This window comes from Microtus pennsylvanicus, chromosome 18 (genome assembly GCF_037038515.1).
Source record: "Microtus pennsylvanicus isolate mMicPen1 chromosome 18, mMicPen1.hap1, whole genome shotgun sequence".
In the NCBI taxonomy this organism is placed as follows: domain Eukaryota; kingdom Metazoa; phylum Chordata; class Mammalia; order Rodentia; family Cricetidae; genus Microtus; species Microtus pennsylvanicus.
The window spans coordinates 41,143,993-41,167,308 of record NC_134596.1 but is presented as its reverse complement, the minus strand read 5'-3'; the positions used below and the strand labels follow the sequence as shown (position 1 = coordinate 41,167,308).

Sequence of the window (23,316 nt, the reverse complement as noted above, 5' to 3'; positions counted from 1 at the left end):
GCCTGGCATGTGGCAGGCTCTCCCAAGGCTGCTATTCTGGAGATTCCCAGCATTGTGGTTGAAACCTGACAGCCTAGCCCTCCATACCGGTCTTAACACCCAGAGACCATAGCACGCCTCACGAGACTGACATCCAAGACATCCCTGCTCCACCGGGTGAGGCCACAGGGACCAGCGCTCGAATTCTCTGGCTCTGCCACCCTGTGCCTGCGTCCCACCCCACCCCAGACAACTGCTTCTGGCAAAGCCAAGAGTTCATCAAGACTGAGAAGAAGAGGGGCTGGGCTCTGTGCTCGGACTCTGAGCCCGCAGATCAACGCAGGACATCGGTCATCTGGACAGGTTGGGCCATAGCAGGGTAACCTCCTAGGAGGCCTGGGGCCCTCCTCTTTTCCTCTACAGTCCCCTTCTCCCCACCCTAGATTGGCCGTCTTGTTGGGGATAGTGAGAGGTTACCATCTCTCTATGGTTTGGGGTAGGGGTTTGTTTGTTTGAGATAGGATCTCCCCCAGGCTGGCTTCAAACTTATTACATAGCCAAAGATGATCTTAAATTTCTGATCCTCATGCATGCCAAGTGTTGATCCCAGTTCTACAGACGGGTGCCACCACAGCTGGTTATGCTATGCTAAGGTTCAAACCAAGGGCTTTGCTCATGCTGGGCTACGGCTCTCCTGGGTGCTCATCCTGATCGACATCCCTCGCCCTTGGTTGTTGTGCTCCTGAAGCAGGTTTGAAGCAGGGCAGCCCATGGCTTGTCTGAAACTCACAGTTCAGCTCAGGCTGTACTCAAATTCGCTATCCTCTTGCCTCCGCTGCCCAAATGCTAAAGTTACAGGTACATGCTACCACACACTGGCTATTAATGTCCAGTATTACAAACAGGCTCAGAGCATAAGGGAACATCTCTACAGGCCAGCAAAGAGCAGACATGACAGTAGGCTGGCTTTCCGCTCAGTTCATCTAAAGGGTCCCAGCAGACCCCAAGGGCCTCAGACCACAGGCGCAGGGAGGCTGTGTGCTTACAACGCACAGATGGAAGTGATGCAGAGCACGCTCACATGCACAGCTGTGTTTTTAAAAGCACGCCGCCGATTGCATTGTGATGAATGAGATGTAAATCCATTTCAAAGCTTTGCAGATTTCTGAGCAGCGTCTGTCATCGGGGGTTTCTGCAGCCAGCAGATAGTAAAAGCTGAGGACAGTGTGGAGGCTCCGGCATTCCGTGTAAGGGGTGTGTGTGGGAGTGTTGCTCAGATGGCACACGTGTAGGGGCCAGAGATCAATGCCAAGTGTCTCCCTTAATCAACCTCCATCTTACTTTTAAAGACAGGCTCTCTCGCTAAGGCTGGAGCTTGCCACTTTGGCTGCCTGGCCAGCAATCCCTGGGGTCCCCCTGTCTCTTCCTTTCTGGTGTTGCACCACCACATGCAGCTTTTTACGTGGGTTCTGGGATCCAAACTTGGGTCTGCATGCTTGCACGGCAAACACTTTGCCACTTTGCCGACTGAGCCATTCCCCCAGACCTGGGTCTCAGCATCTTAGAGGATGGTGAGTACATAGCCCTGGGGTGGTCCCCGGGTCCTCTTGCTGTGCCAGGTCTACTGTTCACACACACTGCTCTCGACACTGACCTCGACAGTGCTGGCTTCTGTGTAGGAGGCTGCTCACCTGGTCCCCAAGCACACCATGCCTGGATGGGGAGAGCGCCTCCCAAATCCCACTTCCCTACTTGAGAAGCCCCTGCCCTGCTTTGAGTAATACTTAAATCTTCTCTGAAAAAGTCATCCCTTACAACCAGGGCATGAGACGGAATGCTAGAGACAGTGCCTGGGAAACCACAAAGGGCCCTATGCACACAGGCATCCTCCAAAATGTGGGATACAGGAGAGAATGTGGGACCCCCCCCATTAGCCCATCCCCAAAGCACCCAGGCAGATTTGACTGAGCACCTATCACGTTTCAGGCCCTGGATCTGTGTGCAAAGCTGCACACAGAGTGGTTTTATGAGGCAGGCCCACTGGTCCCCATTTTACGGCAAGGAAACTGAGACTGACCCAAAAAGGATTTATTCAAAATTACAGGGCGCATGGTTGAGGAGCCGGCTCTAGACCTAGTTCAGAAAGCTAAGCTCTGGACTCTGCTCTTTCCAAGGGTGGAGAAAGCACATTCCAGGAAGAAGCAGGCTTGGGCTGATCCCCATCTGAAGGTCTCTGATCCTTGCACCCAAAGGTTGATGCCCTACCTGGAGGCAAGGCTTACAGAGCCTATCTGGGTGGTCTTCCAGATGTGAGGCACAGAGACCAAATGCTCCCTGCATCTGTTACCTTGCCCCTCCCTGACTCTCTAAACCCAGGCCTGAAATGGGCAGTGTCCACTGGGCAGGACTTTGGTGGAAGAAGGCAAAAGTCAGGCCCCTATGGATTAAAAGGCCATCCATCAAGAGCTTGGCCGTGCCTCTGCCCCACCTTTCTGGCTGAGATACCCCAAAATTCTGCAGGACAGTTCTTTGGGACTGGACAGTTGGATGGGGTGGGAGGACACGTACCTTCTGCTGAGAGTCCCCAGGAGCAGTAGGGTGGGCCTCGGGTAAGCACCTCCTGCAGGATGATGCCCAGGCTGAAGACATCGCCTTTGAAGTTGGCCTTCTCGGATCCCCCAGATCCCCGCAGCAGCTCAGGAGCTGTCCATAGAAGCTCTGCAATCGTAAGAAAGGGTCTCCTGCTGCCAACTCTGCACCCAAGAGGACCTAGGAGTATCTGTTCTCCTGCAATCCCAGGTCAAGGGCCTTAGGTTCTTCCAGAACAGAAAACCCACCAATTCTAGGTCCCAACACAAAAACTATGGGCACCTCCCCCTCCCCTTGCTTCACAAATGCCAATACAGCACACCCTACAGGTGGCCCCCTACCACCCAGCCAACCTTCTGCGTCTTGCTGTGGCCTGGGAGAACAGTGGAATTCCAGGAACTCTTCGTAACCATGGTCAGTGATCTTGAGCACAAAACGGCTGTCCACCACACAGTTCCTGGACTTGAGGCGCCCGTGGGGGAACCGCCGATGGTGCAGATACCTCACACCCTGGGAGGAGACATGTGAGGTCATTGAGGAGTGAGAAGGACCATAGAACGTCCATGGGACCCAGAGGCCTCTGGCCTCAACTTGTGTTTGATATTGTCAGATTTCAAAGCTGATGTGGGATTCCTCTCCGTATGCTGTGAATATGTTTATCACCATTGGTTGATAAAGAAGATACTTTGGCCTATGGCAGAGCAGACTGTAGCTACATGGAAAATTCAAACAGAGAGGGAGAAATAAGGCAGAGTCAGACAGACACCACATAGCTGCCCAAGAAGCAAGAGGTGAAGCAGCCTTGTGGTAAAATGTAAAATAATAGAAATGGGTTAAGATGTAAGAGCTAGTTAAGAATAAGCCTGAGCTGTTGGCTAGACAGTGTTGTAGTTAATATAGTTTTTGTGTGATTATTGGGGTCTGGGGGGGCTGGGAAGTGAAAGTGGGGTCTCCGTTTACACAAAGCTGTGGGAAATCTGAGCGTGTCCCATCTCCCCACCCCCTTGACTCTTAGCTCCTGGGGAGCCTCTCACTCTGATCAGATCCAACAGCAGGGAGGCCTTGAAGGTCCAGTCGAGCTTCAGGGCCTCATTCCGAAGCAAGTCCTCTAGGCTGCCCCGGGGACAGTGCTCCAGCACCATGGCACTAAACTCGGGGCCCACGAAAAGGCCCAGGAAGGCAGTGACGTTCTCATGCCGCATCTCCCGCATCTGCAGAGGCAAACGGCACCTTAGAGGCCCCTGGGCATCAAGGCCCTGGGACGGGTGCGTGGATGGTGTGAGCCGATGGGTGGGTGGATGGGCAGATGAAGAAGAGGATAAGTGGATAGATAAGGGGTAGTGGGTGGGTACGGGTGGTGGATGGCCAGTAGATGGGTGGATAATTGAATGGATGGACTGACGGGCAGATGAATATAGACGGACAGGGATTGGATGGGTGAAGAGGTGGGGGGATGAGCAGACAGACACATTGATGGATAGATGGGCAGATTGGTAGAAGAATGAATGAATGAATGAATGGAAGCATCATTGATAGATGAGTGGAGGAGATGTAGGTACCTCCAGAGTCAGATCTAGGTCTGTTTCTCCACCTGACTGATACCATTGATCTGAATCCTATCAATCCTCTCTGCAGCAGCCTACAATATTGATCAGAAGGCTCCCGCCTGCAGCGAAGGAAGGCAGCTCCCTAACGCAGGGCCCAACCTGGACAGATCAAACCCTTGACTGGCAAGGCCTTCTTCACAAAGATGGCTCAGAGATCAACTAAATGGGGAGGGGTGGCTGCATGTTCTCCCCCCTCTGAGAGCCCCAAGAACAGACTCAAAGCCGTTCCCACTCCTGCCATGGAGAGGTGACCTCTGTCCCTCCCTAAGTGTGCCCTGTTACTACCGTGAATTACTGAACACCACAGGGGCAGTCTTATATGTTTTGGGGTCCAGGTTTTAGAAAATGACAGCTCCTATTTCCCATCTCTTGCAGTACCCCAAGACCGTCCCTGAATCCGGAGAGACCAGTAGACAGCTTTAAGAGTATAAGAAAGAAGTCAGATCACACCAGACTCCATCCTCACTGGCCTTGCTCATGAATGGAGATCTTTGGGCCCTCTGAACCAAGAAACCACAAGGTTTTCTAAAAAGGTTCCAGTAATAAATATTTTAGCCTTTGCACATCTCCGTCACAAATACTCACCCTGCCAGGGAGACAGGATCGCAGCTAGAGACAAAACATAAAGGAGAGAGCATGGCTGTGTCCCTACTTCTTCATAAAGATAACCAATGGGTCGGATTTGGTCTACAGGTCACGGCTCGCCCAGTTCTGACTGCTGAACCCCATAGGCTGATCTCCACCCGTCATAAAACTGAACAGAATCACCCAACTGAGCCCTAACCAAATTCCTTACGAAAGTGTAAGACATAAAAGCACCGCTGTTTTTGACCACTGCGTCTTGGAGTACATTGTTATACTCCAATAGATAGCCAGAATGGCACACAGTAAAGGCTCAGAGAAGTTCTGGGGCTACCCTGAAGCAGCCCCCAAACTTGGTTGACCTTTCTCAGAGATGCTGCTCACACTGGCTACAAGAGAAGTGCCTAACTGTCCCTGTCATGTAATCTCTCGGAATTTCAGATAGCCAGTGCTGGGTATAATAAAAAATAACCAAAGCCACAATCTGATGAAATCCCCCATTTCTCAAAGGCATGCCACTTGCCAGGGACAGTTCTGGGTTGTTCTGTATACACCCTGCCCTTCTCACGGCTCTCCTGGGCTGGGTAGTGTTGGCTCTGTCTTACAGGGAGGGCACACCAGGTGGTCCGGGAAGCAGGACACCAGGAGATCTTCCTGAACCCTGTCCTTCTCACGGCTCTCCTGGGCTGGGTAGTCTTGGCTCTGTCTTATGGGGAGGGAACACCAGGTGGTCCGGGAAGCAGGACACCAGGAGATCTTCCTGAACCCTGTCCTTCTCACGGCTCTCCTGGGCTGGGTAGTGTTGACTCTGTCTTATGGGGAGGGAACACCAGGTAGTCCATGGAGGCAGGACACCAGGAGATCTTCCTGAGTTCTGCCTTCCCTCCCCCTGTGCCTCTCTGATGGTGATATTTTTGGGAGAAGGTGCTTATACGGTCCGTGATGGTGACTGAAGTTCCCTCGGGAAACAGAACCTCTTCTCCTAAGCCCCAAACTCTGCCCGGCTTATGAGTAAACAACAGATACAGGGATGGATACAGTCATGGATACAGGGAGGCAGGCACAGACTGAGGACCCTTGGTGGTACCCAGATTCCATTGGAAGAGTTTGCCAGAGAGCTATAAGGCTCATGCTGGGATGTCGACATGGCTTGCGGGATGCTGGTGTGTGATGGTGACCACGATGATGACATGTCACTGGGCAGTGCTAACAATGAAAGCAATGACTCTCGGGCCAGAAGCCTGCCCAGGGAGTAGGGACCAGTCCAGACCAGTGGGGGTGTCCTGGCCCCCTGCACCCCTCTGTCTATGGTCCTACCTTCCTCAGGAGTCTGAGGCTGCTCGGCCGCAGCTCAGGAGCCGTGCCTGCTTCAAACTTCTTCAGCCACACCCAGTCTCCCTGTTTAAGCAAAACATGAGGGTTTTGTTTTGTTTTTATAATCCCAGCACTAGCACTCAGGATGCAGAGGCAGGCAGATCTCTGTGAGTTCAAGGCCAGCCTGGTCCACAGAGCGAGTTCCAGGACTGGAGAGAAACAGAGGTGAAGGAGTAGATCGGTGCGGGGAGAAGGGGGCACTGGGAGGAGAACAGAGAGGGATAGCTGTGGTCAGGATGCTAAAGAAAACATAAATAAATAGACATGAACATAAGAACAAGAGCCTGCCCGCTTTAGTTCACCAGCTGGGCCATCTCAGGCCAATCCATCATCTCTTGCACTTAGCTGCTACCCTATACATCCCCTTCTTCTGCGTTCTGAGCGGGGCATACCCTGTCAATGGGAGCAGTAAGCAGACTTGATGGAGGTGGGTCATTTGTCTATCTGTTGCTTTCATTGGTTAATTAATAAAGAAACTGCTTGGCCTTTGATAGGACAGAAAATTGGGTAGGCGGAGTAGACAGAACAGAATGCTGGGAAGAAGGGAAGTGAGGCAGAGTCACCATAGCTCTCCTCTCTGAGATGGACGCAGGTTAAGAATATTCCTGGTAAGACACCACCTCGTGGTGCTACACTCATTAGAAATGGGTTAATCACGATGTGAGAGTTAGCCAGTAAGAGGCTAGAGCTAATGGGCCAAGAATACAGTTTCCGTGTAACTATTTCGGGGCATAAGCTAGCCGTGCAGGAGCTGGGCAGCGGGAAGCAGCCTGCCGCTCCTCACTACACAGACTTTATTGAGACTCGGTGGGGCGGGGCTCTGACTGGTGGACCCTTCCTCACTCTACCTCCCTGGAACCCTGAGACCTAGGTAGATAACGTCTAGTCCGAGCCTCAGCTTCGGGCTCTGCAAAGCGAGGCAGCTAACCAATGAGGACTAATGAGGTACAGCCAACGAGCAGGTCCTGGCTGGAAGCCAGCTTTACCATGCAGGGCTCAGGCACCTGTGATACTCAAGCTGTGTCTAGGGATTCCAGAAGGGTGTGAGAGGACGAGGCCCAGTTCCCAGCATGGTCCCAGCTCCCCCCACAGCTCTGGTCCCTAGCGGGTTGACCCCCTCCCCAGTCCCTAGGGCTTGCTGGTCCCTAGCGGGTCACCTCCGCGCAGCCTCACCTGCAGCCTGCTGGCTATTGTGCTTTGTCTGTCATTAAAGCCCCCCTTTAGAACAAAAAGGTGGGGTTGCGGAGGGGCGGGGAGAAGGTGGAAAATAAGTCACCTATGTTTCCTATGGAAACAATTAGCCAAGTTCAGTAAGCACAGCAGCCATAGGCAAAGAAGCATATATTAGTATATATTAGTAAATACTTTTACTTGAGACTAATGGCCTCTGGAAAATGGCTATGTTCTCAGCAACCGTGATATGGCTTTTCTGACCTTTGACTCTGTAGATTCCCTGTGAGCTGGAGGTGCCTGTGACTGGGTATTGCCTTCACCTGGGTTTTAAGGTCTGGGGATCTCACTGCTTGAGCAGGTAGGCGTTCTGGGCCAAAGCCAAACAAAGCCAAGCAGCTGAGACTGACTGATTCCCAAGGTCAGCCCCTGAACCACGCTGGTGGGAGGGAGGTGTCCTGTTTCCTAGTTCTGGGGCTGCTGTCTGTGTGCTAGGGGAACCAGGAAAGTAGCAACAGAAGGAGACCCCAGAAGCCAAAGACAGTCTTGCAGGGCTGGCGTGGGGCAGCGACAGCCCTCACCTGGTACAGGGCCACGTTGGGATGTTCCAGGACGGCCGGTAGGCTCCTTGCTGACCCCTGAATCACCGACCTTGGGCTCCCACCTTCCACCATACTTCTTGGTTCGCTGCCACCATCCCCACGCAGCCTCTGGGACAGGAGCAGGGGTGATCAAGATGTCAGACCCAACCTGCCCCTCTGCCTACCTGCCCACCCAGCCCAGGTCTGACCACCCACCTGCCGACTGGGGGTCCGCTGGAAGAAGGTGAGGTCCTGGGCTGTCAGCAGGATTCGATGGGGGCCCCGCACCAGCTGCAGCTGCTGGAGGCCTAACCTAGAAGTGAGAGACAGCAGGGCCTTGGTCAGACTCTCAACCCTGCCTCCGGCTCAGCACCTGCCTCCTAGTCTTTCCACATCTCCTCCTGTGTCAGCTTCAGGGATGGTGAGCACTGAATACTGTCTACTCAGAGACCATTGGCCTTGGGATCAGGTCTGCAACTTCCCTGATGGGCCTACTGATGCCTACACCTGTTTCCTTGTTAGAGGTGAGAGCGGATATGGCTGGGGCTTTGGAGCTTCTGAATTCAGGCACACAGAGGGAAGAAGAGTTTGTAACACTGAGGGAATCCCTGGGCTGGATCTGGCTAGTCCCGCACTGCACAAACAGGAGCCTGAAGCTCAGAGGCAGAGCCTCATCCAGAACCACAGGCTTCTGCAGCAAGTCTCAAGCAGAGCTCTCAGGAGGCAGCCAGGGCTCCTGGCTCTTGGGTGCAGCCAAGACAGGGAAAGGAGGCTGTAGGCCCTGAGATCAGGAAGTAGAGGTGGGGAAAGCCCCTGTCAGTTGCTAATGGACAGGGCCCCATTGGACGGGATGCAGAAAGCTTGAGACGGGTCTGTCAGCTTCACCTGATGAGGTAAGCAAGGACTCCACCAATCAGTGCCAAGACACAGGCCAGTGTCAGAGTCAGGAGGCCATCTGGTGGCTGCACACCTGTGGGGGGGGCAAGAGGGGGGAAGAGGCAGGTGTCATTAAAGCAGTGACCATCCCCTCACAGCCCGGCTACTGCCTCCTCCAGTCCCTGCCCTGTGAGGTCTCCAGCCATTCCTGCCCGTCACAAGCTGAAGCCCCTGGAGGCCTTTGTTTTCAAGAGTATCCACGGGAGGGCGCTCTATGTTCTGCTCTCTCCTGAGAGTGAGCAGTGGCGGAACAGGAGGTGGGATTTGCTATTTGTAGAAGAAAAGAGGGGCAGATGGGCAGGTGAGGGTTTCAGCTCCCTTCCCTCCCCAAGGAGGCTTCTTGGTATTCACATTCCGTCTGCAAGGAGGATAATCCCGTGATGTGGGATGCCCCTCTGTATGCCGTTTTATTACCATTGGTAAACAAATGCCAGTAAGAAGCCTGAGCCATTGGTCAAACAATCATAATTAATATTAAGCCTCCGAGTGATTATTTTATAAGCAGCTGCAGGGACCAGCAGGCGGGAGAGAAACCCAGTCCAGCGGGAGCAGGCAGGCTAGAGAAAAGTCTCCAGCTACAAAGCTGCCTGGTTAGGCACCCTGCTGTGTGCGTGAAACTCAGGGGAGGAGCTGATGTGTAAGGACCCTGGAGTCAGGGACGTGGCTGGGGCTTGAGTGCTCACTTATGAGAGGAACACACACATCTCAGAGCAGATGTGCTCAAGCAAGCTGAGGTGGCCCTGGGGTCAGAAACCCAAGCATTCCTGCCAAGGGAGGCCTGATGGGATGGCATGTGTCTGGGAGGGTGCAAGAGTTGCTGTGTCTACAGATTTGGGCTGGAAGAACAGAAGGAGGCACAGACAGGAACTTACCCAAGCCTGGTCCACCTGTCACTGCTGCCATAGTGAGCATGTGTGCTTTAGGGGATGTGCTTGCATGTATGTGACTGTATACACATGTGTGCTTTAGGGGATGTGCTTGCATGTATGTGACTGTATACACATGTGTGCTTTAGGGGATGTGCTTGCATGTATGTGACTGTATACACATGTGTGCACTTCCCTGCGTTCATAGTCACGTGTGTCATAAAGGACGATGGCCAGAATGGATGAATGACAGAAATCAGTCTGTGTGGGTGTCTTGTCCCGCAGCCCCCAGTGGACATAAGGAAAATGAATCCTGTACTTGGAGCCAACAGACTTGGGTCCAGCATGAGCTCAGCCACTGACTTCTTGTGTGACTCTGGCAAGTCACCAAGACTTTCTGAACTTCAATTCTTTAATGATGTCTATGGGAGGTAATGGCCTCCTAGCAATGCTATGGGACTTTTAGGAGATCTGTGAGCTGGGGGCATCCTATCCCTGATCACCCAAGGGAGGCCGTGCTGGTCTCCTGGTGTTTCTTAGCTACTGGCCACACCTCCTTTTAAAGGTCATAGCTCTTCTTTATATTTTCTCTTGCCCCCCTTTACAGAACTATCCACATAGAGAGTTTTAGTAAAGGTGGATTTGTAAACAGTTGGAGAGAAAAGATAGAGTCATGAACGAGTGTGTGGTTGGGCTAGATAGGTGAATAGAGTTGGTGGTACCTCGATGGAAGGTAGTTAGGCCAGTGAGAAGATGGTGGATGGATAGATGGGTGGGTATGTGGGATGGATGGATGGATAGATGGATGGATGGATGGATGGAAGGATGGATGGATGATGGATGGATGGATGGTTGGATGGATGGAAGGATGGATGGATGGGTGGATGAGTAGACAGATGGATAGAAGGATAGGTAGACCAGTGAGAAGATGGTAGATGGATAGATGGGTTGGGGTGTGGATGGATAGATGGGTGGATGATGGAAGAATGGATGGATGGATGGATGGATGGATGGATGAATGGATGATGGATGGATGGAAGGATGGATGGATGGGTGGATGAGTAGACAAATGGATAGAAGGATAGGTAGACCAGTGAGAAGATGGTAGATGGATAGATGAGTTGGTGTGTGGATGGATAGATGGGTGGATGATGGAAGAATGGATGGATGGATGGATGGATGGATGGGTGGGTGAGTGGATGAAGGATGGGTAGACGGATGGAAGAGGTGTATGGATGGATGGGCAGATGAATGGCTAGACAGATGAGAGATTAGTGGGTGAGCAGTGAATTACCTCTTATGCATAGTGTGTTGGGGTCGAACCAGCAGCTGGCATCACGGGCTGGAGGGCTCCCTCCAGGGAAGTGTATAGCCTTTCCCAGGGCCTGTACCTGCCATGTGTTTGTGTCCAGGATGTGGGTGGGAACCAACTGGCTTCCTTCACCGTCCGTGTCCAGGATGACATATTGGGCTAGCCTTCTGCCTTTCCCATCCATCTGGATTCTCTGGCTAAAACCAGCCACATCAAGAGTTCTTGTGTGGTCCCCTAAGTGAGCCCCCGAGAGCCCTGCTCCATGGTTCTCAGAGCGGTTCAGGGCATAGGCCAAGAGGATGACAGCATCGTAGATCGTTCCAAAGAGTGGGGACACCTGTGGAAGAGAAAGTCTTCATCCTACCACTCTGGACATCTCACAGGCCTGCAGGATTGTTTAGACTGTAGTCCTCTCCCCTAAACAGTCTCTTTGGACACACATTGCCCCAGCCCCACTGAACAACCTCACTGCCTCCATGACTGCCAACACTATGCTTCTTCCTCTATCTCAGAAGTCTTGTAGGCATCTCAAAACTTCCAAAAGCAAAACTCTTGGCTTTAGCAGTTTCTACCTCTTTGCTCTTTGTTTGGGTCCTCATTTGAATGTTTCCCAATCCCTCAGGGCTCCACTCAAGAGTCCTCTCCTCATGGAGGTCTTTCTGGTCCATCCTGTCCCCATTGTCCATTCCTCTATTCTAACCTCTCTCCATCCTTCGGTCCTGGTCTACCTTCTTGGCAGAACGATCACTGTTTGAATTTGTTTATCTTGTTTCCTAGTTTTGGTTTACATCCCCCAGTAGAATGAACCTTGTCTTTTTTATTACCAGCCCCCTGTCATCTGACATGGTGGCACATGAAAGCCTCAGTTCTCATCTTTAGATGAACAACCTCCATCAGCTCCTGCATCCCTGTCACCACCTCAAGTCAGTCTGTTTTCCTTCATTCAAAGCAGGCACTGGGGTTCGGCTGACTCCTATAAGCCAAAACCATGCCGGTAGTCACCCCCCCCCACCGCTAGTCCTTTTCAGATTCACAGTGGTGATCTCCAGAAACCCACTCCCGACACCTTCTTCTAGTCTCCACAGCCCGCTAGAGAGATGTGATGGAAGAGAAGTGGGGTGCCCCAAGAGAAAGTGCAACTGAGTCCACCATGCCTGGAAGTTACATAGCAGGCGGGAAGATGGGGGCGGGCACAAGCCAGCACCTGTGGGCTAGGCAGGCACAGGTCATGTGGCCACAGTGGGGTGGGGCTGGCTAGCCCAGTGGGTTCCTTGCCCAGGCAGAGGTCTGTAGTGGATGCAGTGTGCCCATATTCTGACTCAGGGTCCCACCCTCCAGGCTGCAGCGAACCGACACACCCACCTGCTCTGTCTCCAGTGGGGAAGGAGCCCCTCCACTCATCTTGGTAGCGGTGAAAGCATGATTCTCAGGACCGGACTCCAGGCTGATAGTGAGAACCGCGTCATAGGCTTCCTGCAAGGGTCCACGGTCACCCAGGGCCAGGTAGGAGCGGTTGCGGTAGGGCAGGGCAAAGAGCAGAGCGTCGTAGGGCAGGAAGACGAGTCTCCCATCTGCCAGGCCCTCCTCCCACGCGTGGCGCAGCAGCGTACTCTGCTCCAGGCCCCCCAGCAGCGCCGAGTGCATGCATAGCACCACAACTGGGGTGAACAGGACAGGGTCACCTTCACACTTCAGCACTTGCCGGAATCCCAAATCCTGAGGCCCTCAGAGCTTCCCAAATCTGTGATTGCTCTTCTAGTCCCAGCCCCTAAGCATTCCAGGTATGAGTTGAGAGGTGACCTCAGTCTGACTCCATAGTGATTATGGCTGAGGTCACTATAATCCTAAAATCAAAGAGGCTGCAAAGAAATTACTGCATGAACTAAAGAGGACACAAACAAGCAGCAAATGGAAGAAATCAGTATTTATATGGAAGGGGATTCCATACAAAGAAACACTGGAAGAAGAGGATAGTGGGTAAAGATGCTTGCCACATATGTTGCAGATCTGACAGCCTGTGCTCAATCCCCAGAACACGCCTGTGTTCCATAGCATGGGCATCCACACACTCACATCATAATACACATCATCATACATACACACATCATCACCATCATTACTGATTTCAAAAGAGATACTGGAGGTCAAGTTCAAATAGTGAAGGTGAATAGTTCAATAACTCAAATAAAAAACTTAGTGGAAAACCTCAGCGCAAAATGAATCAAGCGTTAGACAGAGACTATCAGGTCTTGAAGTCAAAGTACATGAATTCCAATATTCAGACAGTGGTGAAGACAAGAAAGTGTGAACGGAGCACATGAGGTCAATTCAGTGCCATTAAAGGGCTAGACCTATGAGCCATGGACATAGAAGAAGGAGAATTCCAAGGTAATGCATGGGATATACATTTAATAAGAATATCAGAGAATTTCCAAAACCTAGGGGACTATCCAGATAAAGAGACGTTTAGCATGTCAGACAGACAAGACAGCCCCGTGTCATAGCACAGCTGAAACACTGATGATACAGAGCAAAGGGTCTGTGTTGAGAGCTGCATTAGAGAAGCGCCAAGTCCCATCCAGAACAGGTCTAGCATGGTAATAGCAGATGGCTCAACAGGAATCCTAAGAGTCATGGACAGTGCTTCAATCCCTGAAAGATAATTAACTGAGAACGCAGACTACTATTCCCAGCAAAGTTATTCCTCATACTATCCTTCTATATAAAACAAAAGCAAAGACATTCATGACCATGAGCTAGCATGACACAAATGAGAAAGATAAACACATCCATAAGGAGACAAAAAAGGATAAACTACACAAGAAAGATGCAACTCATTTAGGACTGGGAAAGTACCAAATATTACAAAAATAACAAAGTGACAGAAATGAATGCATGCATTTCAGTAAAAATCCTGAATGCTAACAGTTTCAATTCCTTAATTAAAGACATAGATTATTGGATTAGATATCAAAGAATTAAAAAAAACAAAAACAGCACCCATCTATTTGTTGTCTATAAGAGAGACAGCCTTTGTTTGAAGGATAATAAAAGATATTCCAAGTTAATGGAAAGCATGCAAGTGTTGCAATTCTAATATCTGGCTAAATAAACTTCAAATTTAAAAAAAAACAGAAAAGACAAAGTCAGTGTGTTTGGTTAAAGGAATGGTCTTTTAGGATGGTACTGCCAATATGAACATATATGCACTGAACACTGAGGTACCCAGTTTCATGAAACAAACAATACCGGATGCAAAGGTGCCAGTTGATCTCAGCACAGTAAGAGTGGACAACTAACTGGCTGCGTTTTTGGACACAGAGCAACTCTGAACAAATAAAAAAAAAACCTGAGATAATTTTATCTATTGTATCTGATGTCAGTGTACTGAAACCATAAATCAATAGCGAGAGAACCTGTATAAACTGGAGACTGGACGGCGCAGTCCTGAATAATGAATGAGTTGTCAAAGAATTGGAGGGTGAACTTTTAAATTTCTAGAATCAAATGAAAATGAAAACACAGCAGATCAGAACCTGTGGGATACAATGAAAGTAGCTCTGAGAGCTACACGCACACTCATACACACACATGCACACACATACACACTCATACACATACCCACACACATACACACATACATACACACACATGCACACACATACACACACTCATGCAAACACATACAGATACACACACATACACCACACATACAGATACACACGTACACACGCATGCACACACACCCTACACTGTTCTATTTTATTCTCAGTTCTATTCTTTTTATTCTCTCTTCCTCCCTCCCTCTCTCCCTTTCTTCCTCTCTTTTTCTTTAATGCTAGCCATGATAAGATCTTTGTTACACTCCTGAAACTTTCCAAGACAACTACCAAGAATGCCCTGGACTTCACAGCCCACATTTGGACCGAGCTTATGATCCTGACGCTCTGCCAGAATACTATGACAAACTCCTCGCTCTCTGGACTGCCAGAGGAAGCCTTCAGCAAGGATGGAGACTTGACAAGAGCTCAGTCCAGCTGGTATAGACAGGGCCTCCTTGTGACCATGTGACGTCCCGGCTGCCTACAGCAGGGTGGACCCAGGCTTACTTACTTTTCAGACCACGCACACTGTGGAGTTGTTTGCAAACCTTCGTGGCCTCCTTCTCTCCAGGTCCCAAAGAGGTCACCAGTCCAATGGAGAGCCCGTGGGCCCTGAAAGCTGTGGCCAGCTGCTGGGCTGTGGCTAACCAGATGTCCTGGTGAGAGGACACGATGGCCAAGCGGGCCCAGCCGAAGTATCTCATGACAGACAGTAGCACATGGACAGCAGAAGGCAGAGTGGGCACCAACTCACCTCCTCCCTCTGGAGCTCCACAGGCCCAGGAGAAGAGGGACTTGCCCCAGCCTTGGGCCAGCAGAGCTGCCGCTGGGCAGTATCCAGGATTGACAGGGCCCACAAAAGCAGCCACTGTGTCCTTGTGGGCCACGAATGTGGCCAGGGCATGGGGAGTATCACAGCCTGTAGGGATGACCTTGAAATCCAGATGTGAGCCCAGCAGCAGGGAGGCATCCTGGTTAACTCGATCTACAGCCAATTGGGCAGCCATGCTGGGGAATGCCTGAGCAAAGATGGGGTCACAGTCCCAGGGACCCAGGACCCCAAGGATGAAGGTCTCTCTTGCCCATGCTGGTGGGGAAAGGGAGTCAGCCCACAGGACACCCCAAAATACCACAGTGAGAACTGATATGGAAGAGACTTTCCCCGGATGACAGACAGTGAGCCCCCACCGGCTCTGGCAGGGAAGTCGGGTCTTCCTGTGTGGTGCTATCCAATCCTGGCATTCAAGGTTCAGGTCCTGCTGCAGTCCTGGGGGAGGAGCATGGATGAGCCTCACTGTTTAGCCTTTTTGCCGTTTCTCATATTGGTACATAAGACACTTGGAGCCATGATCTGAAGGACTCCCTAGGACTGGCTCAGAACTGTGAATACAAGCTGAGCCCCAGGCTGGACTTCAAACAGGATATTGCCTACAGAAATAACACCAAGACCCAATCCCTTACCTCCAAGTCTGTCTTCTTCCTCTGAGAATATAAGCAGCAAAACTCCTCAGAAGTCTCAGTATGGTGGGACTCAATGTCCCACCTCTATTACCCTGTGATTGCTGCTGCTTCTTTCGCTTGTCCTTAGGAGGACCAAGCCCTCCCTGCCATGTCGCTGTTCACCTCAAGCCTAGCTCCACCCAAAGGTCCTGGCTGCAGAGTCCAAGGTCCAGGGAACAAAGCCCACGTGTCAAGTGCTGTAGCTCATGTGCTGGGTGTGTCCAAGAGAATAGGAGTTACAGTGTTCATGCTACACCTATGTGTTCCATCCCTGGCATCCTTCACAGACCTGCTTGGATTAAACGGCCTCTCTAGCCCACTGTATAGAAGAAGCAGCTAGGGGAACTGACGTGAAGTTAGTAGGAAGATGAGCTACGACCCAAGTCTATCCAGCTTGGAGGCTCCACCCAGAACTTGACCTTCTCAACCAGGATGCTTGGACTTCCCTCTGAGTACACTTTTCTCTGTCCTACAGAATATCAGCAAAATTCCCTGCTGGCCAGACTCAGCGTCTCAAGAGTTCTGTAGCCAGTGACCTGCAGGGACCCTAAGAGCCGAAGAGCCTAACAGGCCTACTTCTGAATAAGGCAATGGCTGGCTTTCACCTGAGCTCTGCTGCTGATTCAGGACACAGAGTCCATATCCCTGAGTTCCTGCTGGTAGGACACAGGCCCTAAATAATACTACAGCCAATGGCCTGTCGTAGGACAATGACCTGTGCAGCAGGCCAATAGGACACGGCAGGGCAGCCTTTCACTACAGCTTTGGTCCTGATTTGTAGCCCATGGTCCACACCTTTCTGGGCCCTGGTTTCCTCAACTGTGCAAAGAGAGCTCAGTGCACATCTCAAGTCTCTAAACATCCTTCAGCACTGACATTTAATGAGCTGGTAGAACACCTAGAGACAGGGATCTCTGTCTCTAAGCTTACCCATGTTCTCATCTAAATATCCCCCCAGGGCGTAAGCTCCTTTGGTCCCTCTGTAATGGCCATAGAAAGGGCCACCCTGAAGTGGGGAGGGGATTTACATTTTTTTTTTTTTTTTAGAATTGGGGATGACCTTAGGTTAGCTGCTGCTTGGTTTATGAGGCCAAGAACACGGAGCTAAAGGCTCTCATCAGAGTCCTGGAACTCAGAGATGGAGAAGTCTGTCTGCATGAAGACACCAAACCAGAGTGATAGCAGCCCACAGGACAAGGATGGAGAATTCCTATCAGCCCAGGGTCACCCCCTTTACCCCACCCCTCTCTTCGGGGCATGCTCCCAGTATACTCACCTGCCATGGTGGCCTTTAGAGTAGACACTGCATCTTTGTCAGTCCTGAGGTTCCCACACCCAGTCCTCAGAGGTCAAACTGTCTGAGCGCTCTCTGGCCCAGGGCCTCCCGTGGTGTCCTGGCTGCCTTGCCGCTCCTGCTGTGTGCCAGCTTCCTGAGACTCCTGCCTGGGGAATGCCTCAGACATGGTTCATTCCCTCCTGTCCCCCTTAGGAGCCCAGAGAAACCATTTGGAAAATTGGATCTGTTCAGACCCCAGGGCTCTGGGGAGCCACATCAGAAAGGAACGGAAAGTTGTGGATAGGAGGAGGGGAGAGAAGGTGTGTGCTTCAGCACTGTGGACAGCTCCCGTCCACTGGGGCACCCGGGAGGCAGGGAGTGTGGACAAGTCCCAGGGCCCAGCCTCAGTCAGCGTCCCTCATGTGCCGAGCACAGTTCATTCTACCCACAGAGGCTCTATTATTGCTTTCACTTGAGATAAACAAAGTCTGGTCCAGAGAGTTTGGCAGTTTGGTAGGGTACAGAACCAGTCAGTGGCATGACTGACTGGTTGAAGCTTCAGGCTTCTCCTTACATCGCACCATGCTGGTCATGAATGAGCGAGCTTTTCTACCCTCCTTTTGGTTTGGATAATACTTCATTCCAGTAGGCTTTCCTGCATCCCTTCTCCACCTGTTCCCTCTTACCTGGGCAGCCAGCTCTTCTTGAGGGCCCTGTGTCTGCTAAGGGCTGGCATTATGCCCCCCCTCACCACTTAGACAACTTTGTCAAGTGGAAAATGTGTCTCATTTTCTTTGTCACGTTATTCATTCAGCTGCAAATCACTAAGCACTCATTTCCCAGTTCTGTCTGGAGTGAGTCGAAGCCACTTTCCCCCACTTCCCTCTGTTATACCCCTAATTCCCACCCTTTTCCCCAAACTCATCTTCCTCCTACATATTTCCCTAGATAATTAGGTCCCATCATCATTCGGAAAGAACAAAGATTTTCGCTCTTCACAGACTTTTTCTATCAAGGATTGGGACTTTATAAAGTAGGTAGGTGTCGTTTTACTGCTGAGAGGAGACGGATGTTGTAAAACGAGCATCAACTACCACATACATAATTTCGCACAGAGTTTTATATCACTACACAGTCTTTAGCATGATTTTAACAGTCAAGAAAGAGCAGATATGTCATAAGTTATTTGGGCTGTGTATTTTTATATAGCCCGGGAGGGCTTCAGGGCCTCTGTCGATGTGCCAGGTGTGGGCCCCATTGGCTCTCATATCCTTTCTCTGAACCCTCAGCAGGCTACCGGGCTACACTCAGAGGGAGGAGCAGGGGAGAAAGCCAGGACTCTGCATTCACCGCAGGGACAACCCAGAAACTCCCAGCATGCTTTGTCATGGCTGCTGGCTGGTTTCAGCCAATGGGAGACACTCACAGACATCAGGAGGACAGAGAAAGGGAGAAGCTGGGAAATTCTCCCCCTCACTCTGTAGGTATATTTTGAGCTATTTACACTTCTTTGTATTTCTGTGTGTATTTGAAAGTGTTCATCAGTTAAAGTAATAATATCAACAAACTATGTAGGGCTATGAATTTCACTCCTCAGCACTAATAGGTTAGGTTTTGTTTTCTTTTTCTTACTTACATGGCACTTAAAAAATATTCTGGGGGCTGGAGAGATGGCTCAGAGGTTAAGAGCATTGCTTGCTCTTCCAAAGGTCCTGAGTTCAATTCCCAGCAACCACATGGTGGCTCACAACCATCTGTAATGGGGTCTGGTGCCCTCTTCTGGCCTGTAGGCATACACACAGACAGAATATTGTATACATAATAAATAAATAAATAAATATTTTAAAAAAATTCTGAACTATATTTTTCTGTTTTCTTCTTACTTCATCAGGAGAACCTCTGTACCCGCTAGAGCAATGGTTCTCAACCTGTGGATCGCAACCCCTTTGTGAACCAAATACCCTTTCACAGGGGTGGCCTAAGACCATCAGAAAACACAGATGTTTACATTATGCTTCATAACAGTAGCAAAATTATGGTTATTTAAGTTTATGGTTGGGGGCTACCACAAGAGGAATTGTATTAAAGGGTTGCAGCACTAGGGAGATTGAGAGCCGCTGCTAAATTGAGCTGCTCCAGAACCCCAAGTCCAAGACGACAAAAAACGGGCAACAGATAACCAGCGGCCCTCCTGCAGTGTATCTGCAGGATGGAAGTGAAAGACCCCCTCCCACTGACCCCACCTTCACTGCTTGGTTCCCGGCCCATTGCTCTGACTATGGAAAGGTACATCCGGCCATTAGCCCACACCCCCTCATCCACATACATCCTACGACACGGCCCCAACTGACCCTGTCTCAGCCCTAGCAATTCCTTTCTCTAGCCCATCAGCAAGGCGCTGGGTGACAGAGGAGGTAAAGCCAGCCAGCTCCCTGCTCCTGTGCCCTAGCAGTAAAACACCCCCTCCAGGCAGGGGAGTCGTTCGACAATAGCAAAAGGTCTGTGTGACTGCCATCATGGCTTCAGCAAAATCACTGGAGGTGAGGGAAACAGACACACGTGCAGCCCAGCTTCTAACTCTTTGTATGGAAAGGGATCTTCTCTTCCGCGAGGGAGAGTAGAATTAATCTCCGGGTTGTTACCTTCCCCGCTACGGGAGCTGTTGCTCAGCAGCGCCCTCTGCTGTTCGCTGCTTGGACACACAGCAGGGGCGTAGCCGTAATAGAAGTTCACACTGCCCTGTGTAGGCTACATTCTGGCTTCCAAGGCTTCTTCCACCTATTGATGGAGCCCTAGGGTATGGGAGAAGCGTGACTGAGAGCCACAGGTCATCTTGTATACCGAAGTGCTAAGGACATGCACACACACAACACTAATAAATTATATTAAATTTAGCGCATGCTCTGTCTGGGGGTTCAGGTCTGTTTCTTCAGTAGTTCAGCAGGTGCCTTCCCACAACAGCCCAAATGGTGAAGCTGATCAAGAGCATGGAAGCTTTGCAGGAGGCCCTGGATGCTGCAGGAAGTAAGCTTGGAGTGTTGGCTCTCCCAGACTGGAGACCTTGCAGAAGGATCAGCCCCTTTCATTTCCCCTCTGAGAAGTATCCAGAGTGCCACACTCCTTGAAGTGGCTGTGGAGGACTGTCAGGACGTTGCAGCGAACGGTGAACTCACAGGCCTGCTGACCTTCAAGTCTTATACGTGGGTCCAAAGGCCAGTGGCTTTTTCTGAGGCTAAGAAGGAAAACCTAGAAGCTGCTGTTAATGGATTTGCCTAACCTTGTCCTGAAAAGGTAAAACCAGCCACCAGCTGGTTAAAACCTGTTGTTTTTCTAATCTGTGAAGAAGTATCAAGTACAGAAATTTATACCCAACTGCCATCTGATAAGTGGTAATGGAACATTAATTCTACTCTTCTTAAAAATTAAATTTAAAAAGGTTCATAGTTCCTGAGAGACAATGCTCAAGGTAGGCTTCTAACTTCCAACCCAACCCCAACACAACTGTGCCCACACCTACAGCCCCCCCATGAATATGCACACACAGAAAGAAAAGAGAAGGTAATGAAAGGGAGGGAAGGAAGGAGGGAGGGAGGGTGGCTTAGGCCATCTGGGCCCTGGGGTGACAGCCTCCTGAACCGCTGGCTCTCCTAGCTCTTACCACTGTGACATCTAGGATTCCAGCTACCCCCCTTAGCGTCAGGTCCAATTAGCAAAGCGGCATCAACACAATCTACCGCCACAGTACTCCGTGGGACAGCCAGCTTAGCCAAGGTCCCTTAAGCCCTGTTATGACAGAGAACTGGAGCACTGGGTCGCTCTGGAGACAAAACAATAGAGACCTTCTGTGTCCTGCACACCGCTCCTAATGGACTTCCTGAGGAACGGGATGGAAGACGTTCGCTAGGACAAGAACCACAGAGCTGAGGCCAGAGACCGTTGACCCGTCCAGTAAAGCCAGCCGGGTTAGAAGCTTTCCTCGGCATTGTCTCAGGCTGCATGGGTGACAATCGTCTCTGTCCCCAAGGACCCATCCATCTTCTTTTCCTCAGTCAAAATGCCAGTGTGGTTGCAGGAGAGATGGCTCAGCACTTAAAAATACTTGCCACTCGTCCAGAGGACCCAAGTTGACTTTCCAGAATCCATGCTGGGCTGCTCACAACAGCCTGCAACTCCAGGAAATCCGGCCCCCTTTTTGCTCTCCGTGAGCACCCCTACACACATAATAATAAAATACTATTTTTTTAAAAAGAAATGCAAGCTAATAGAGGTGTAATAAGAATGACTACCCTTTTTTCAGGCATTCCCCTTCAGGCCTTCAGGGATGGAGTATTGCTCTGGCTGTGTTCTCTGGGCAGGGGTCTCGAAGCTCCCGTTTCATATTCCCTCCTCCAGAGCCCTCCTTTTCCAGGTTGGGGACTCCAGATGGCCACCTGTCTGCTTGTTGTACATGCCCACTTCCATCAAGTCTTTCTGGAACTGGGTGAATACCTGCCGCTTCCTCCATGGGGAAGGCCCAGGCCAAGAGCGCCCTGCTTGCTCTTTATTTCCTGGCAGCTAACACTCAGTGGTCAGAGTCTGTGTCTAGTAACCTCCAGCTTCCCTCCTCCATGCAGGAAGAGACCCAGTGTCCACCCTCATCTTTCCTCTGTGAGGTTCCGAGGCAGGGGACTGACTGTGAAGCAATGCATCCTCACTGTGGGGACTCCGGATAGTGTTTGACTCTTAAGCAGAACTGCAGACGGCTGCCCTCTTTCTCCCTGTGGATGCGGCAGGGATCCCCACAAGGAGAGAAAAGTAGGGAAACCCTCTGAGTCCTTAACCGGCCACCCACTCTAAGCACAGTTCTGCTCCATCCTTGCTCCCTCTCAACAGCCGTGACATAGAAGGCTAGGTCCGCCTGCAGGAGGTTTATAGGGACCCGTGAGCCCGTGAGGTTCAGGGTGGCTTCACTCAAATCCCTCATGATCAAGGAATAAATGAAGGCAAGGTAGAAATCACTACCAAGGGGAAAAGTCATCTTATGAAATGAATGGCAAACCCCAAGAATGGACTCAGATATCTGGTCTGAGCCTAGTGACGATTCTTGCTTTTGGTTAATTAAAAATCACTAATCTTGAGGCCCTGTCTCTGGGTGGTACAGTCTCAGCTCCAAGCTATCATCGCCATGGAAAACAAGTACTTTCACTGAAAACACAGACTATATATATATGTCCTTCAGACATATGTGTATACACACACACACACATATATATACACATATATATATATACACATATGTCTGAAGGAGGACTAACCAGGTGGAAGACATGGGATCTCTGTCTTCCGAGTGTGTATGTCCCTTGGCCATCTTGCCCTGGTCTGTCTTCATAGTGTGCGTCTGACCCTTTACCATCTTGCCCCGGGAGCCGGATTCTACTTGGCCATGCATGTAGAAGCACATTGCTTATTTATGATGTTTTGTGCATGAACGAGCATGCAGAGTTCACTTGGCCTAATGCCCACTGGGACTGGAACGTGTTCTTCGCAACCTTGCTGCCTCTTCAGTAGCCCAGACACTGGGAGTCTTTCTTTCTGTCACAGGGCCATGACTACACTAAAGGCCAGGGCACCATGAGAGATGCTGGTGTCCACAGCGAAGTAACTTGGCCTCTCCTGGGTTAATATAACTACTCGGTTAGCTTGCAAACCTCACAGCCAGATGTTTGTACATGAGAAGATAAACCATCTTCTGAAACTATACCCAGCTTATCTGACTGCAGCAGATCAGAGGAACATGTATCCTTTCCTATGCTCAGTGGGCAGGTCCAGCTACCTCTTTGGGCAGTGCTAGCTCACTTCTACTCACAAGCCTACGCCCCATTCAAGTCTTGCCTATGTTTTCAAAAGTGATTTTATCTTTTGCAGAGTTAGAGTTTGAACCTCGGCACATGCTAGGCAAGACT

The 23,316-nt window shown here is 50.7% G+C and overlaps 1 protein-coding gene across 1 annotated transcript in view; it reads right to left on the bottom strand.

The window, feature by feature from the left end:
* Positions 1 to 19,702, bottom strand: part of LOC142837472 (guanylate cyclase D-like) — a 34,698-nt gene extending 14,996 nt beyond the window's left edge. The window contains exons 1-11 of the mRNA XM_075952551.1: positions 19,618 to 19,702; positions 15,110 to 15,865; positions 12,359 to 12,654; positions 10,979 to 11,333; positions 8,768 to 8,852; positions 8,099 to 8,195; positions 7,883 to 8,011; positions 6,075 to 6,155; positions 3,603 to 3,779; positions 2,922 to 3,078; positions 2,548 to 2,697 (exon numbers count right to left, since the gene is read on the bottom strand). Coding sequence (XP_075808666.1) covers positions 2,548 to 2,697; positions 2,922 to 3,078; positions 3,603 to 3,779; positions 6,075 to 6,155; positions 7,883 to 8,011; positions 8,099 to 8,195; positions 8,768 to 8,852; positions 10,979 to 11,333; positions 12,359 to 12,654; positions 15,110 to 15,865; positions 19,618 to 19,702 — 2,368 coding nt within the window. The remainder of the gene's footprint in view (positions 1 to 2,547; positions 2,698 to 2,921; positions 3,079 to 3,602; positions 3,780 to 6,074; positions 6,156 to 7,882; positions 8,012 to 8,098; positions 8,196 to 8,767; positions 8,853 to 10,978; positions 11,334 to 12,358; positions 12,655 to 15,109; positions 15,866 to 19,617) is intronic.
* Positions 19,703 to 23,316: the final 3,614 nt, after the last annotated feature.